This window comes from Scyliorhinus torazame, chromosome 5, assembly GCF_047496885.1.
Source record: "Scyliorhinus torazame isolate Kashiwa2021f chromosome 5, sScyTor2.1, whole genome shotgun sequence".
Lineage (NCBI taxonomy): Eukaryota > Metazoa > Chordata > Chondrichthyes > Carcharhiniformes > Scyliorhinidae > Scyliorhinus > Scyliorhinus torazame.
This window is the reverse complement of record NC_092711.1, coordinates 132,112,508-132,130,286: the sequence shown is the minus strand read 5'-3', so window position 1 is coordinate 132,130,286 and position 17,779 is coordinate 132,112,508. Positions and strand designations below refer to the sequence as shown.

Sequence of the window (17,779 nt, the reverse complement as noted above, 5' to 3'; positions counted from 1 at the left end):
TAACAATAACAGTGACATACACATGGTACAATAAGCATTTCCACCCCCATCACAATCTTCACCCCCCCCCCCCCCCCCCCAACAATAAAACAACAATCTGCCCCTCCCCCTTTAAGAACAAATACGGCCAAAGCCACTGCTTCTGCTGACATTTTAATTTTCCCCAAGAAAGTCGCCGAACGGCTGCCACCTCCGGGTGAACCCGGCCATTGACCCTCTTAAGGTGAACTTTATCCTCTCGAGACTGAGAAACCCAGCCATGTCACTATCCCAGGTCTCTGCACTCGTGGCTTTGAGTCCCTCCACATTAATAAGATCCGTCTCCGGGTTACCGGGGAGGCAAAGGCCAAGACGTCGGTCGGCCTCTTTTGCCCCCCGAACTCCCGGCTCTTCGACACTCCACAAGATCGCCACCTCCGGACTCGGCACCGCCTGTGTTTTTCGCACCGTGGACATTGCCTGAGCGAAACCCTGCCAAAACCCTCTGAGTTTCAGGCATGCCCAAAACATGTGGACATGATTTGCTGGGCTTCCCACACACCTCGCACATCTGTCCTCGACCCCAAAAAACTTACTTATCCGGGCCACCGTCATGTGTGTCCGGTGGACTACCCTGAACTGTATCAGGCTAAGCCTGGCACATGATGAGGATGTGTTAACCCTGCTTAGGATCTCCGCCCACAGACCCGCCTCTATTTCTCCTCCTACCTCGTCCTCCCACTTGCCTTTCAGCTCCTCCATGGGAGTTTCCTCCGATTCAGACTTAACCCCCCCCCCTCTTCTGGTAGCATCAAGATTGAATCTAACAACGTTCCTTTTCCTGGGTGGCACAGTGGTTAGCACTGCTACCTAGAATTGGTACTCTAAATTTTTTTAAAGTTTTTTTTCCTTTGGATACCTTTTCCAGACACAATAGTTACCTTTGTAAATGAGCCAATTTAATTAGGATTTATTGAGTCAAGATGGATTAATTTTCTTAGCTACTAAAAAGGTCCGGTGAAAAATACAGAAAAGTCCTTGAGTTGCAAGAAGTAGATGATGAAATGTGCGTCCAATGCAAATTGATTCCCATATATTCCCGTATCGTTGACTTCCGTAGGCGCATCATTGCTTCTTAGTCTCAGATGTTCTGTAGTTTGAGAGATTTCAGGGTATTTTCCAGCTGCAACCTTTTTACTGGCTTGGGTTGAGTTCCACAGTCAGAGAGAGAGTAAGAAATATTTCTGCAAAAGATGTCTAATTTCCTATTTGCAGGTGCACTGCTTCTGCTACCGTGCCTCACACACTTTCAGTGTAGAAAGCTTCTAGCTGTTGACGCTCACACAGCACACTCAGACAGACTGACAGATGGACCCAGGCAGGCAGGCCCTGGGCAGCTTTCTCAGCTCGCTTTTAAATCTTTCATGGAATATTCCATCTGGAAACCCAGAACCCATCAGTCGGTCGAGACAATGGCACCCAGGGTCTTTTAGATGAGGCAGCCATTATGTTTCTTTGTCCTGACGGGGCTGGTGATCAGTCTTCAGATTATTTTAGAAGTGCCTTGTCTGGAAACCAGGAGGGGCTCCAATGTCCCTGAGAAAAACACCTTTCAGTCACTACTGTCAGTGGCTAACTGCACAATATAATAGTAATAATCTTTATTGTCACAAGTAGGCTTACATTAACACTGCAATGACGTTATTGTGAAAAGCCCCTAGTTGCCACATTCCGGCGCCTGTCCGGGTCACAGAGGGAGAATTCAGAATGTCCAATTCACCCAACAGCACGTCTTTCGGGACTTGTGGGAGGAAACCGGAGCACCCGGAGGAAACCCACGCAGACACAGGGAGAACGTGCAGACTCTGCACAGACAGTGACCAAGCCGGAATCGAACCTGGGACCCTGGAGCTGTGAAGCAACAGTGCTAACCATGCTGCCGTAATCTCAACCATCTTCAGGATTTGTGTCCTTTTTTAAAAAATCAATTTAGAGTACCCAATTCATTTTTTCCAATTAAGGGGCAATTCAGTGTGGCCAATCCACCTACCCTGCACATCTTTGGGTTGTGGGGGCGAAACCCACGCAAACACGGGGAGAATGTGCAAACTCCACATGGACAGTGACCCAGAGCCGGGATCGAACCTGGGACCTCGGTGCCGTGAGGCAGCAGGGCTAACCCTCTGCACCACCGTGCTGCCCACAGGATTTGTGTCCTTTTTAAAAAAGGATATGAAACTCAGGTCTGCTATGAATCCATCTGGAGGCAGTAGTAGACAGTATTCAAAGGGCCTGAATAGGTATGTGTCTCTCCTCGTAACGAGTTTTGAAAGGCAGTTTAGATAATAATCAAATGTGAATAGCTTATGCAGGTGAAACAGATTATACACGATTGGGAAGGTGTCTGAGATATATATATGTTAATGTATAGTCCAAGACGTTGCTGGGGGCAGACAGCCGAATACACAGAAGGCATAATCAAAGAACAACAAAGGTATAATTGACGAGACTCTGAGAAAGATGGAGGCAGTTACCATTTTGCAGTCTCAGAAAGTGGACAGGCCAGTTTCCACCCACCAAGCCTAAAGCCACGTTTACTATAAACAAGCGTCTTAAGTCTTAGAGACAAGGCAGTGCAGAAAACCTTTGTAACAGCCGTTTTGAAATTTCTTCACTGGACCAGGAAAATAGACGGTTCCTAGATTTGAGACTCATCCCTGTATCGTGTGGTAATGATAGCTGGCTATTCAATTTGGATTTTGTTTGGGGGAAAAGGGAAAATCTTACAGAGTTAAAGTGTCGTAGATGTATTTGGTAACAAGGGACACATTCTATATAAACTTGTGTGTTTCATAATTCATACATCTTAATTGCGTGAGAGTAGAGTTGACCTGTTTGTGTGTACTTGTCTTTACTTTAATAAATAGTCTTTAATAATTGGTACACGATGACTGGATTGTTTATTCTCACTTGTCTCTTCACACCAAAGAAAAATAAATCTGTACACCATGTTAGACCTACCATCCGGATTCAGCTGCACTTTGCGAATCACTAAATCTCAGTAGAAATTTAAGTTAAAACATATCAGGTGCAAATAAGAATTGTTTTATTTGTCTTCTATTGTCCAAAGATGTGCAGGTTAGGTGGATTGGCCATGCTAAATTGCCCTTAGTGTCCAAAATTGCCCTTAGTGTTGGGTGGGGTTACTGGGTTATGGGGATAGGGTGGAGGTGTTGACCTTGGGTAGGGTGCTCTTTCCAAGAGCCGGTGCGGACTCGATGGGCCGAATGGCCTCCTTCTGCACTGTAAAAAAATTCTATGTATTGATTACAATTGAGAGTCATTTAAAAGGCAATTTGTAGGCAATTGAAACCTTCAAAGAATCACAGAAATGATTTTCTTGCTTAGGCAAACAGCTCGCAATAACTTCAAAAGTCAAGTCAGAAAGTGAAATATGAAAGACAGCGAATAGTTAAGTCAAAGTATAGATTGATTCCGGAAAGAGAGAGAGAGAGAATGATTCAGGTAAAAATGGCCGAACGAAACTTCACAGTTATACTGTCTCATATCTGTCTTTAGCCCTCGAATTACACCCCAATATAATCCTAATTGGTTTGGGTTAGATTCAAATACATTTGATTTGATGGTAAGCTGCCCATCTTTAATTTGCAGCATGAACCTAAAATGAATTCCTGTATGAGTTATGGAATGCGATTTAGTGCTGTTATCGCAAGTGACCTGAACTGGTTTGTTGCTGAGTACAATAGCGCCTTTAGATTCTTGTGGCGTTGCCATGGAGCCTGTCCTGTCCTTGGTCACTTTATCTTGCAAATGTATTTGTTAGCTGAGTAAGAATGCTGTTTTAATCTATCTGCTGCTGTGTTCTGTTGAAGCTGTTTTGAAATGACCTGAGGTTGTGAGTGAGTTTTAAAATGGTAGTTAATAGACGAGGGGCTTAATGCTAAATAGCTATCTTTTACCTACAGAAAACAGCTTGCTTCTACAGTCGGCCCTTTGATAAATCGAAAGAATAAGTGAGATATTATCACACCCCACAAACTGGTGTTCCAAGTTGGGATACCTTCGTAAATAATACCATCGTGCTTTGTGGCATGTCTTTTCAAAGAAAATTATTTCCACGTATAATTCCATATTTTCTTTCCCCATGAATACCGGTAATTTATACCTTGTTAAGTCACGCGTAACTGAGGACCCCCCCATTATTAAAGATGAAGAATTCAGAAATGAGCCATTTTTAAAAAAATAATTTATTTTGAGTACCAATTCTCTTTTTTCCACTTAAGCGTGGCCAATCCACCTACCCTGCATATTATTAGGTGGGGGGGGACCCACGCAGACACGGGGAGAATGTTCAAACTCTACACGGACAGTGACCCGGGGCCGGGATCGAACCCGGGTCCTCGGTGCTGTGAGGCAGCAGTGCTGATCTACTGTGCCACCCCCTGAAATAAGATATTTGGAGTAAACAGATGTTAGACGTCTAAACCCACCTGTTAGGGAACTTCCGGATATCCAGCCACATTGGGGTTGTTTCTCTAATCACAAGGGACCAGACACAGGCGGGATCTTTCTTTAAAGCGTGCAGGAAAGTCTGCCTTGACGAGTTGGCATAAACTCCCTGAGCGATAAATTGCAAAAATAATTATACCTTTGCTTACCTTACATAGAAAATAGGAGGCCATTCGGCCCTTCGAACCTGCTCTGCCATTTATTATGATCATGGCTGATCATCCAACTCAATAAACTAATTCCCCCCCCCCTCCCTCCTATATGCTTTGATCCCCTTCGCCCTAAGTGCTATATCTAATTGCTTCTTGAAGACATACAATGTTTTGGCCTGAACTACTTCCTGTGGTAACAAATTCCACAGGCCGACTACTCTTTGGGTGAAGAAATTTCTCTCCTCTGTCCTCAATGGTCTACCCCGTATCCTCAGACTGTGGCCCCTGGTTCTGGACATCGGGAACATCCTTCTTGCATCTACCGTCTAGTCCTGTTAGAATTTTATAGGTTTCTTTAAGATCCTGCCTCATTCTTAAGAACTTCAATGAAGACAATCCTAACCGACTCAATCTCACCTCATGGGTCCGTCCTGCCATCCCAGGAATCAGCCTGCACTCCCTTCTGAAGGATTCCCGCCTGAAACAGTGACTGTTCATTTATCATTTTCAAATGGGCGACCTGCTGTGTGTTTCCCTATTTTTATTCATTTCTGTTTTCAGTGCTCCTTGCTCTTTTTTAATAAATTTAGAGTGGCCAATTCATTTTTTTTTCCAATTAAGGGGCAATTTAGCGTGGCCAATCCACCTAGCCTGCACATCTTTGGATTGTGGGGACGAAACCCACGCAACCACGGGGAGAATGTGCAAACTCCACACGGACCGTGACCCAGAGCCGGGAACGAACCCGGGACCTCGGCGCCGTGAGGCGGCCACGTTCCTGGCTTTTAAAAAAAATCTCTGCTGAAATAAATGGCAGCACCGAAATCCAGAGCACTTTGAATTTGAAAATGTCAATCCCCATCCTGTATACTGAAGGACTCCAACTGGTCCTAACTTTTTATGGTGTAACTAAACAAAGATCTTATGAGGTGTTTACAGGTGTAATTGGTTATCTCAGAGACAAGGGATGGTCAAAGATCAGATTTGGGCCTTGAGCCTGGGCAATGGGGCCCGCATCCATAGATCACCATTTCCGGATGCCTCTCATCCCCGATTTTAATCACTCCATCATGTGTGGCTGTGCCTTCAGCTGCCTGGACCCCAATCTCTGGAATTTCCTCCCTAAACCTCTCCACTTTTCTACTTCACTTTCCACCTTTAAGACTCTCCTTATAACCAAACTCTGACCAAGTTTTTAGTCATCTGACCAAACATGTACTTCTGTAAAACTCCTTGGGACATCTTATTAAGTGAGAAGCGCGACATAGACGTAAGTTGTTGTAGTTGTTGCTGTCAATCAGTTAGACCCGATCACTTAGAGTGAGTGAGTGACTCTGTATAAATGTAACTCAGATAGACACAGCTTGTGTCAGCGAGTGAGTGAGTGGGTCGGTGGGTGGGGGGGTGGTGGCAGAGTAGAATGGTGTGATCGACCTTGTCAAAATCTGCAGACATGTTGAGGACGAGAAGGGAGAGTCATGTAGGACGTCATTTGTAACTTTGATAAGAGCTGTCCCAGTACTGTGACAGGGCAGGAACCCAATTGGAGGGATTTTTAAAAAAAATCTTTATTGTCACAAGTAGGCTTACATTAACACTGCAATGAAGTTACTGTGAAAATCCCCCAGTCGCCACATTCCGGAGCCTGTTCGGGTCACAGAGGGAGAATTCAGAATGTCCAATTCACCCAACAGCACGTCTTTCGGGACTTGTGGGAGGAAACCGGAGCATCCGGAGGAAACCCACGCAAATACCAGGAGAACGTGCAGACTCCACACAGTCAGTGACCCAAGCCGGGAATCGAACCTGGGACCCTGGCACTGTGAAGTAACAGTGCTAACCATTGTCCTACTATGCCACCCATTTACGCATGGGAAAGATGGGCAGGGGTTTGGGAGGTTTAGTGACCAGAGAGGAATTCAAACAAGAGGCATAAAGAAAACTGGTTTATTGCAAAAGTGAACTATATACACTGTCCACTTCGGGTCCGGTGGGATGACACCGGTTTGCCTCTCATCTGGACCGGCTTTTATGTTAGAGTCCATTTGCTCGTATTCAACCAGATTGACGGGGAGGCTAATTGGTCCATCCCCGAAGGTCTCGTATGGGCTATAACAGGAGGTGACAGCACATTATAGGAGTTTGCAAAGGAGAGGGAGGCTGGAGACGGGGAAGTAGTTTGAAAGGGCGGTGAAAGATCAAGCGTTTGTTCTTTGAGGATGTTGCGATGTTGGCAGATTTAAATACAGCCTCTCATAGCTGACAAGAAAGAACCACGAACAACATCAGATAACATGGGGAGCGCGAGTGGTCAGCATTTCAGTGAGAATAAGACTGAGGGAAGAGGATGTGGGTCTCATGGACAAGATGAGGCCTGAGGAAGCATGAGAGGAGATGGGGAAGAAGCTGGAGAAAGATGTGGAGACAAGGAGGGACCTCATCGACAGTTTGGCCTGGTGGGCTGGTGGAAGGGAGTACTTTTGAGGGAAAAGGACGTGGGTCTCATGGACAAGTTGAGACCTGAGAAGGCTTGAGAGGAGATGAGAGAGAAGCTAGAGAAGGATGCAGATTCAGGATTTGGACAAATCAGAGCGGAGAGGCAATGTAGCTCAATGGGCTAGTGGAAGAGAGGGAAGCAGCATAATAATATAATAATCGCTTATTGTCACAAGTCGGCTTCAATGAAGTTACTGTGAAAAGCTCTGAGTTGCCACATTCCGGTGCCTGTTCGGGGAGGCTGGTACGGGAATTGAACCCGCGCTGCTGGCCTTGTTCTGCATTACAAGCCAGCTGTTTAGCCCACTGTGCTAAACCAGCCCCATAACCAGGCAGCTGATCAGATTGTCTCAATCTCAGTGACAAAATAGCTCCATGAGCTCCTGACACTTGTTGAAGGTGAGAATGTAGGATCCAGGGGAGACGGAGGACACTTCAAAAGGAACTAACCTGTGAGAGAGATACCAAAAAGGCTTGATGCACTGTCCATTTAACAAAAAGATGACATATTTGCGTTTAAGACACAATATGACCCCCTGTGAGTGGGCTGGTGTGTACTTCTTAAAAATAAATTTAGAGTACCCAATTCTTTTTTTTCCAATTAAGGGGAATTTAGCGTGGCCAATCCACCTACCCTGCACATCTTTGGGTTGTGGGGGCGAAACCCATGTAGACACGGGGAGAATGTGCAAACTCCACACGGCCAGTGACCCGAGACGGCATCAAACCCAGGTCCTCAGCGCTGTGAGGCAGCAGTGCTATCCACTGCCACTCTTTCGCTCCTGGGCTGGAGTGTACTAACGTCAGCATAAACAGACCTGAATGAAGATGGTTCAATCTTACATACATAGAACATACAGTGCAGAAGGAGGCCATTCGGCCCATCGAGTCTGCACCGACCCACTTAAGCCCTCACTTCCACCCTATCCCCATAACCCCTCCTAACCTTTCTTGGACACTAAGGGCAATTTATCATGGCCAATCTACCTAACCTGCACGTCTTTGGACTGTGGGAGGAAACCGGAGCACCCGGAGGAAACCCACGCAGACACGGGGAGAACGTGCAGACTCCGCACAGACAGTGACCCAGCGGGGAATCGAACCTGGGACCCTGGCGCTGTGAAGCCACAGTGCTATCCACGTGTGCTACCATGCTACCCATATCTTGGATGTGAATGAACAGCAGAATCCAATCACTGTCGTTAGTTGTGAACGTGCTGGTGTTTCAGCAGAGTGGATGAGGTTGTGAATCCCTTCCTGCACTTGGAGCAGGTGAACGGCCGAGCGCCAGAGTGAACCCACTGATGGTCAGTGAGCTGAGATGATCGCTTGAACCCAGTCCCGCAGCGAGAGCACCTAAACGGTCTCTCATCGGTGTGAACACGTTGATGGTACATCACCTCTCCGGAACTTTTAAAGCACTTCCCGCAGTCTGGACATTTAAACGGCCTCTCGTCTGTGTGAACTCGCCGGTGTCTCAGCAGGTGGGATGAGGAACTGAACCCCTTCCCACACAGGGAGCAGGCGAACGGCCTCTCCCCAGTGTGAACACGCCGGTGCACAATGAGGTCAGATGACGTCTTGAACCCAGTTCCACAGTCAGAGCACCTGAACGGTCTCTCGTCAGTGTGAACACGTTGATGGGACATTAGTTCCCCAGAACTTTTATAGCACTTCTCACAGTCTGGACATTTAAAAGGTCTCTTGTCTGTGTGAACCCACTGGTGTCTCAGCAGGGTGGATGAGGTAGTGAATCCCTTCCCACACTCTGAGCAGATGAATGGCCTCTCCCCAGTGTGAACTCGTTGGTGCGTCAGCAGGTCGGATGACTGAGTGAATCCCTTCCCACACTTGGAGCAGGTGAATGGTCTCTCCCCAGTGTGAATCCGCTGATGTACAATGAGGTCAGATGATCGCCTGAACCCAATCCCACAGCGAGAGCACCTGAACGGTCTCTCATCAGTGTGAACACGTTGATGGGACATCAGTTCCCCAGAACTTTTAAAGCACTTCCCGCAGTCTGGACATTTAAAAGGTCTGTCCTCACTGTGAACCCGCTGGTGTCTCAGTAAGTGGGCTGAAATAGTGAATCCCTTCCCACACTGAGGGCAGGTGAACGGCCTCTCCCCGGTGTGACTGTGCCGATGCTTTTCCAACTCTGATGGGGATCTGAATCCCTTCCCACAGTCCTCACACTTCCACGGTTTCTCTCCGGTGTGAGTGCGCTTGTGTCTTGTGAGGCCAGATGATTGCCTGAAGCCTCGGCCACACACAGAACACGTGTGCAGTTTCTCCCCACGGTGAACGGTGCCTTCTCCTTCCATGTTCAAAATCCGATGATATTCAGGGGACAATAACACATATTCTGATGTGATGATCGGTTTCAGTTTTCCGACCACAAATCCTGCCCTTCTCTCATCCTGTGGAATTGATTTAAAACAGAAAAAAGGGAGTGAGAAACACAAAGGCAGGATGTGAAATTGAGCTGAATGAATCTGGTCATTTGTGGGGCCGACACTAGGAAAACGTGACCATGAAAACTGCTGGATTGTCATAAAAACCCAACTGGTTCATTAATGTCCTTCCGGGAAAGGAACCTGTCAACCAGTCTCGACTGTCACAAGATTCTGAATGCAGAGAAGTGAGAGAGGCAGGACGCGAAGGAGTGGGATTTTATATATCTACAGATATGGTGAGTAGTTAGCAGAGGAAATTGTTTCTTGACCTTCATAAATTGTGCCATTGAGGGCAGCACGGTGGTGCAGTGGTTAGCATTGATGCCTACGGCGCTGAGGACCCGGGTTCGAACCCCGGCCCTGGGTCACTGTCCATGCGGAGTTTGCACATTCTCCCCGTGTTTGCGTGGGTTTCACCCCCACAACCCAAAGATGTGCAGGCTAGGTGGATTGGCCACGCTAAATTGCCCCTTAATTGGTAAAAATAACTGGGTACTCTAAATTTATAAAAAAAAAAAAAAATAAATAGTGCCATTCAGTACAAAGGCAGGACGATTCTGCCGAGGCAGCAGTGCTAGCCACCGTCACCACCCTATTTGAATAGAAACAATGTTCAGGGGGGTTAGAGGGGAAAAGGCAGGGGAACGGCTCTAAATCACAATGCTCATTTGGACACGATGGGCTGAATGGCCTCCTTCTGCACCGTAACAATTTTGTGAAACTCGCAACATTCTCTCCTCTCGGATCACCAACTGACATTAAATCTATTGCTGGAGGTTTCATCACATCACGTACCCCGTTCTCCAGCCATTAGTCGGCCAACGCATCCATTCCTCGTGACACAGGGCCTTCTTGCCAACAACTGCAGAACAAAATGATTCATTACTAGATTGGATAATATTTGATCAATAAAGAAAGGTAATAAAGAAAGCAAATGGAATGTTAGCATTTATAGCTAAAGGAATTGAGTATAAAGGTAAGGAAGAGTTGTTGCAACTGTACAAGGCATTGGTAAGACCGCACCTGGAGTATTGGTGCACAGTTTTGCTTCTCTTATTTGAGGAAAGAAGTAGTGGCATTGGAGGCAGTTCAGAAGAAGTTCACTAGATTGATTAGTGCAGCACGGTAACACAAATGAATAGCACTTGTGGCTTCACAGCGCCAGGGTCCCAGGTTCGATTCCGGCTTGGGTCACTGTCTTTTCAGAGTCTGCACATCCCACCCGTGTCTGCGTGGGTTTCCTCCGGGTGCTCCGGTTTCCTCCCACAGTCCAAAGACGTGCAGGTTAGGTGGATTGGCTGAGATAAATTGCCCTTAGTGACCCAAAAGGTTAGGAGGGGTTATTGGGTTACGGGGATAGGGTGGAAGTGAAGGGCTTAAGTGGGTCGGTGCAGACTCGAAGGCCTCCTTCTGCACTGTATGTTCTGTGTTCTATGATGCCAGAGATGAGGGGTTTGTCTATGAAGAGAGATTGAACAGTTTAGGCCGATACTCCCTAGAATTTAGAAGAATGAGGGGACAACAAATTGAGATATACAAGATAATAAAAGTTATGAATAAAGTAGACGTGGAGCGGATGCTTCCTCTTGTGGGGCATTCGAGAACGGAGGTCATAGTCTTAGAATAAGAGGTAGGAAATTTAAAATAGAGATGCGGAGAAACTACTTCTCCAAAGGTTTTAGAATCGGTAGAATTTGCTACCCCAGAGTACGGTGGATGCTGGGATAGTGAGTAAATTTAAGGAGGAGTTAGACAGATTTTAAATTGGTAATGGGTTGAAGGATTATGGAGAATAGGTAGGAAGGTGGAAGTAAGGCCAGGATTATTTTTTTTTTAAAAAGTACATTTAGAGTACCCAATTCTTTTTTTTCCAATTAAGGAGCAATTTAGCCTGGCTAATCCACCTACCCTGCACATCTTTCGGTTGTGAGGGTGAGACGCACGCAGACACGGGAGAATATGCAAAGTCCACACAGACAGTGACCCGGGTCCACAGTGCCGTGAAACAGCAGTGCTAACCACTGCACCACCGTGCTGCCCGAGTTAAGGCCAGGATGAGATCAGCCGTGAACCATTAGTGGAGCAGACTTGATGGGCCAAATGGCCTAATTCTGCTCTTATATCTTATGAACTTATGATCACAATACGAAGTCTTACAACACCAGGTTAAAGTCCAACAGGTTTGTTTCGATGTCACTAGCTTTCGGAGCGCTGCTCCTTCCTCAGGTGAATGAAGAGGTATGTTCCAGAAACACAAATTCAAAGATGCCAAACAATGCTTGGAATGCGAGCATTAGCAGGTGATTAAATCTTTACAGATCCAGAGATGGGGTAACCCCAGGTTAAAGAGGTGTGAATTGTACCAAGCCAGGACAGTTGATAGGATTTCGCAGGCCAGATGGTGGGGGATGAATGTAATGCGACATGAATCCCAGGTCCCGGTTGAGGCCGCACTCATGTGTGCGGAACTTGGCTATAAGTTTCTGCTCGGCGATTCTGCGTTGTCGCGGGTCCTGAAGGCCGCCTTGGAGAACGCTTACCCGGAGATCAGAGGCTGAATGCCCTTGACTGCTGAAGTGTTCCCCGACTGGAAGGGAACATTCCTGCCTGGTGATTGTTGCGCGATGTCCGTTCATTCGTTGTCGCAGCGTCTGCATGGTCTCGCCAATGTACCATGCTTCGGGACATCCTTTCCTGCAGCGTATGAGGTAGACAACGTTGGCCGAGTCGCACGAGTATGTACCGCGTACCTGGTGGGTGGTGTTCTCACGTGTAATGGTGGTATCCATGTCGATGATCTGGCACGTCTTGCAGAGATTGCCATGACAGGGTTGTGTGGTGTCGTGGTCACTGTTCTGAAGACTGGGTAGTTTGCTGCAAACAATGGTTCGTTTGAGGTTGCACGGTTGTTTGAAGGCAAGTAGTGGGGGTGTGGGGATGACCTTGGCAAGATGTTCATCTTCATCAATGACGTGTTGAAGGCTGTGAAGAAGATGACGTAGTTTCTCCGCTCCGAACGTCGCCCAAGCACAACGCAATGCCATCCGCGCTCTCAAGACCAACCGCAGCATCGTCATCAAACCAGCAGACAAAGGGGGGGCCACTGTCGTACTGAACAGAACGGACTACTGCAAAGAAGTATACCGACAACTGAATAACCAAGAACACTACAGACAGTTACCCGCAGATCCGACCAAGGAACACATCCGCCAACTTAACAGACTGATCAAGACCTTGGATCCAGATCTTCAGAGCACCCTACGTGCTCTCATCCCACGTACTCCCCGCATTGGAGATCTCTACTGCCTCCCAAAAATACATAAGGCCAACACACCAGGCCGCCCTATCGTTTCAGGCAATGGGACCCTGTGTGAGAACCTCTCTGGCTACATCGAGGGCATCTTGAAACCCATCGTACAAGGTACACCCAGCTTCTGTCGCGACACGACGGACTTCCTACAGAAACTCAGCACCCATGGACCAGTTGAACCAGGTACATTCCTCGTCACAATGGACGTCTCGGCACTCTACACCAGCATCCCCCATGACGACGGCATTGCTGCAACAGCCTCAGTACTCAACACCGACAACTGCCAATCTCCAGACGCAATTCTGCAACTCATCCGCTTCATTCTGGATCACAACGTCTTCACCTTCGACAACAAGTTCTTCATCCAGACGCACGGAACAGCCATGGGGACCAAATTCGCACCCCAATACGCCAACATCTTCATGCACAAGTTTGAACAGGACCTACTCACCGCACAGGACCTTCAACCGATGTTATACACCAGATACATCGATGACATTTTTTTCCTTTGGACCCACGGCGAAGAATCACTGAAACGACTACACGATGACATTAATAAGTTCCATCCAACCATCAGACTCACCATGGACTACTCTCCAAAATCAGTTGCATTCTTGGACACACTCGTCTCCATCAAGGATGGTCACCTCAGCACTTCGCTTTACCGCAAACCCACGGATAACCTCATGATGCTCCACTTCTCCAGCTTCCACCCTAAACACATTAAAGAAGCCATCCCCTATGGACAAGCGCTCCGTATACACAGGATCTGCTCAGACGAGGAGGAGCGTAACAGACATCTACAGACGTTGAAAGATGCCCTCGTACGAACGGGATATGGCACTCGACTCATCGATCGACAGTTCCAACGCGCCACAGCGAAAAACCGGACCGCCCTCCTCAGAAGACAAACATGGAACACATCCGACAGAATACCCTTCGTCGTCCAGTACTTCCCCGGAGCGGAGAAACTACGTCATCTTCTTCACAGCCTTCAACACGTCATTGATGACGATGAACATCTTGCCAAGGTCATCCCCACACCCCCACTACTTGCCTTCAAACAACCGCGCAACCTCAAATGAACCATTGTTTGCAGCAAACTACCCAGTCTTCAGAACAGTGACCTCGACACCACACAACCCTGTCATGGCAATCTCTGCAAGACGTGCCAGATCATCGACATGGATACCACTATTACACGTGAGAACACCACCCACCAGGTACGCGGTACATACTCGTGCGACTCGGCCAACGTTGTCTACCTCATACGCTGCAGGAAAGGATGTCCCGAAGCATGGTGCATTGGCGAGACCATGCAGACGCTGCGACAACGAATGAACGGACATCGCGCAACAATCACCAGGCAGGAATGTTCCCTTCCAGTCGGGGAACACTTCAGCAGTCAAGGGCATTCAGCCTCTGATCTCCGGGTAAGCGTTCTCCAAGGCGGCCTTCAGGACCCGCGACAACGCAGAATCGCCGAGCAGAAACTTATTGCCAAGTTCCGCACACATGAGTGCGGCCTCAACCGGGACCTGGGATTCATGTCGCATTACATTCATCCCCCACCATCTGGCCTGCGAAATCCTACCAACTGTCCTGGCTTGGTACAATTCACACCTCTTTAACCTGGGGTTACCCCATCACTGGATCTGTAAAGATTTAATCACCTGCTAATGCTCGCATTCCTAGCATTGTTTGGCATCTTTGAATTTGTCTATATATGTGTTTCTGGAACAGACCTCTGCATTCACCTGAGGAAGGAGCAGTGCTCCGAAAGCTAGTGACATCGAAACAAACCTGTTGGACTTTAACCTGGTGTTGTAAGACTTCGTACTGTGCTCACCCCAGTCCAACGCCGGCATCTCCACATCATGGCTATCATCGGAACTTATGATCGTCAGCTGGCCAGCCTTTATCGCACTTTCAACACTTTTATATCTGGTAAAAAGAAACGTTGAAGGAAAATAACATTAAAAAAACGTTTTAATGCCCTGATGTATTTCTCCAGGGTTGCACACAGCTGTGTGCTGGAGATTGATCTTCAATTCCTGGAGACTCCACTCCAATTCAGAAAGGTTTGACACATCTGGCTCCCTGGAACTCAGAGCATGCGCCCTGCCACCCATCGCCCTCAATAAAGATGGCGGCCATGTATAAAAGGTGGTGGCCGTGAGTGCGCCAAGGCTGCGCATTGCTGCCCCCTACAAAGATGGCGGTGAACAACTCGGGCCTGGAACCTGCAGCGCCTGCACCGCTCAAGTGCCAAGGCGGCTTCAGTAACGTTTTATTCCGCGTGTGAAGCCGTCACGGGGTCTTTATGAAGACTCCCCACCCTCGCGCTAGCTCCATTATTCCCCGCCCACCGGCTCCATCACTCAACTGCACTGGATTTATTTTCCTTTCTGCTCCTTGACAGCTCCGGTGACAACCAGCACTGCGCATGATTCCCCCCGTCACTGCGTCTTACTACGCCTGCGCGAGGAACCCCAGTGGTATGAATAGGGCACAGCTACACCCGCAGCGGATTCTGGGTAAGAGCACCGCCATTGAAAGTAATGATACCGAATAGAACACGTTGCTTTGTGATCTGATCAATATTGGAACCATTTGGCCACGGTGCTAATTTAGTAAATCAGTTGTTACAGCAACTAAACAGCAGCAACCTTCTTGCAATTCTGCCTTGCGTGTGATTAACAGCAGAACAAACCCTTACAGTTCGATGTGAACTCACTGGAGCCTCAGCAGGTCGGGCGATCAAGTCATTTCTCCCTCTCCCCCTCCCTCCGATCGCCTACCCAAGAAGTCTTACAACACCAGGTTAAAGTCCAACGGATTTGTTTAAAATCACTAGCTTTCGGAGCACTGCTCCTTCACCTGAGGAATGAGCAGTGCTCCGAAAGCTAGTGATTTAAAACAAACCCGTTGGACTTTAATCTGGTGTTGTAAGACTTTTTACTGTTCAAGTCCAGATGACTCTTTGTCGAAGCTGAGGACACCAGAAAAACTCAGCCGGTCTGGCAGCATCTACAAGGAGAGTACAAGGTTTTTTAAAAATTTAGTGTGCCCAATTATATATTTTTTCCAATTGAGGGGCAATTTAGCATGGTCAATCCACCTAACCTGCACATCTTTTGGGTTGTGGGGATGAAACCCACGCAGACACGAAGGAGAATGTGCAAACTCCACATGGAAGGAGAGAACAGAGTTTACGTTTCAAGTTCGTTGACTTTGTCAGAATTCAAAAAAAGGGAGAATATGTAAGAGCTGTAGAAACAGCAACACAAAGTAGCATCTTCAGGAACAAAAGACAGGTGGCCTTGTGTGAGAGGGGAGGGGTGGGTTTTGCATTATATGTATGGGATATTAAAAGAGATGGGAGGGTTAAGATGAAAGAGGAAAGTCAAAATCTAAAGTTATTGAACTCAACGTTGAGTCCTGAAGGCTGTAACGTGCCCAACGGAAGATGAGGTGCTGCTCCTCCATCGTACGCTGGGCCTCACTGGAGTATTTCAGCAGGTCGCGGATGGACAAGTGGGCATGAGAACAGGGCACTGTGTTAAAATGGGTGCTGGACCTGTCTTTTTGTGTCTTCACCTGCCGCATTAGTTTATTCATGTGTGTCTCTTTATCACCCACTATTGCCTTGAACCATCATTCTCTTTCTCATTTATTCACTCCAGCCTTCCATCCTACCACAAAACCTTGCCTCTTCACCCCTGCTTTTTCCCTGCCTCAGTACTTTCAGATAAACTATTAAGTCTCCAAATTTCGGGAACAGTGACCACAATTCAGTAAGTTTTAAAGTGCTGGTGGACAAGGATAAGAGTGGTCCCAGGGTGAATGTGCTAAATTGGGGGAAGGCTAATTATAACAATATTAGGAGGGAACTGAAGAACCTAGATTGGGGGCAGATGTTTGAAGGTAAATCAACATCTGACATGTGGGAGGCTTTTAGTGTCAGTTGAAAGGAATTCAGAACCGGCATGTTCCTGTGAGGAAGAAGGATAAATACGGCAATTTTCGGGAACCCTTGGATAACGAGAGATATTGTAGGCCTCGTCAAAAAGAAAAAGGAGGCATTTGTCAGGGCTAAAAGGCTGGGAACAGACGAAGCCTGTGTGGAATATAAGGAAAGTAGGAAGGAACTTAAGCAAGGAGTCAGAAGGGCTAGAAGGGGTCACGAAAAGTCATTGGCAAATAGGGTTAAGGAAAATCCCAAGGCTTTTTACACGTACATAAAAAGCAAGAGGGTAGCCAGGGAAAGGGTTGGCCCACTGAAGGATATGCAAGGGAATCTATGTGTGGAGCCAGAGGAAATGGGCGAGGTACTAAATGAATACTTTGCATCAGTATTCACCAAAGAGAAGGAATTGGTGGATGTTGAGTCTGGAGAAGGGTGTGTAGATAGCCTGGGTCACATTGAGATCCAAAAAGATGAGGTGTTGGGCGTCTTGAAAAAGTAGATAAGTCCCCAGGGCCTGATGGGATCTACCCCAGAATACTGAAGGCGGCTAGAGAGGAAATTGCTGAGGCCTTGACAGAAATCTTTGGATCCTCACTGTCTTCAGGTGATGTCCCAGAGGACTGGAGAATAGCCAATGTTCTTTCTTTGTTTAAGAAGGGTAGCAAGGATAATCCAAGGAACTACAGGCCGGTGAGCCTTACTTCAGTGGTAGGGAAATTACTGGAGAGAAATCTTCGAGACAGGATCTACTCCCATTTGGAAGCAAATGGACGTATTAGTGAGAGGCAGCATGGTTTTGAGAAGGGGAGGTTGTGTCTCACTAACTTGATAGAGTTTTTCGAGGAGGTCACAAAGATGATTGATGCAGGTAGGGCAGTGGGTGTTG

The 17,779-nt window shown here is 47.4% G+C and overlaps 2 protein-coding genes across 2 annotated transcripts in view; one reads left to right on the top strand and one right to left on the bottom strand.

The window, feature by feature from the left end:
- Nucleotides 1–17,779, top strand: part of LOC140417920 (uncharacterized) — a 365,440-nt gene that overhangs the window by 59,707 nt on the left and 287,954 nt on the right. The window lies entirely within an intron of this gene.
- The window catches only part of LOC140419806 (uncharacterized), an 85,680-nt gene continuing 72,130 nt past the window's right edge, over nucleotides 4,230–17,779 (bottom strand). Inside the window, exon 4 of the mRNA XM_072503822.1 lies at nucleotides 4,230–9,448. Coding sequence (XP_072359923.1) covers nucleotides 8,360–9,448 — 1,089 coding nt within the window. The 3' untranslated portion in view covers nucleotides 4,230–8,359. The remainder of the gene's footprint in view (nucleotides 9,449–17,779) is intronic.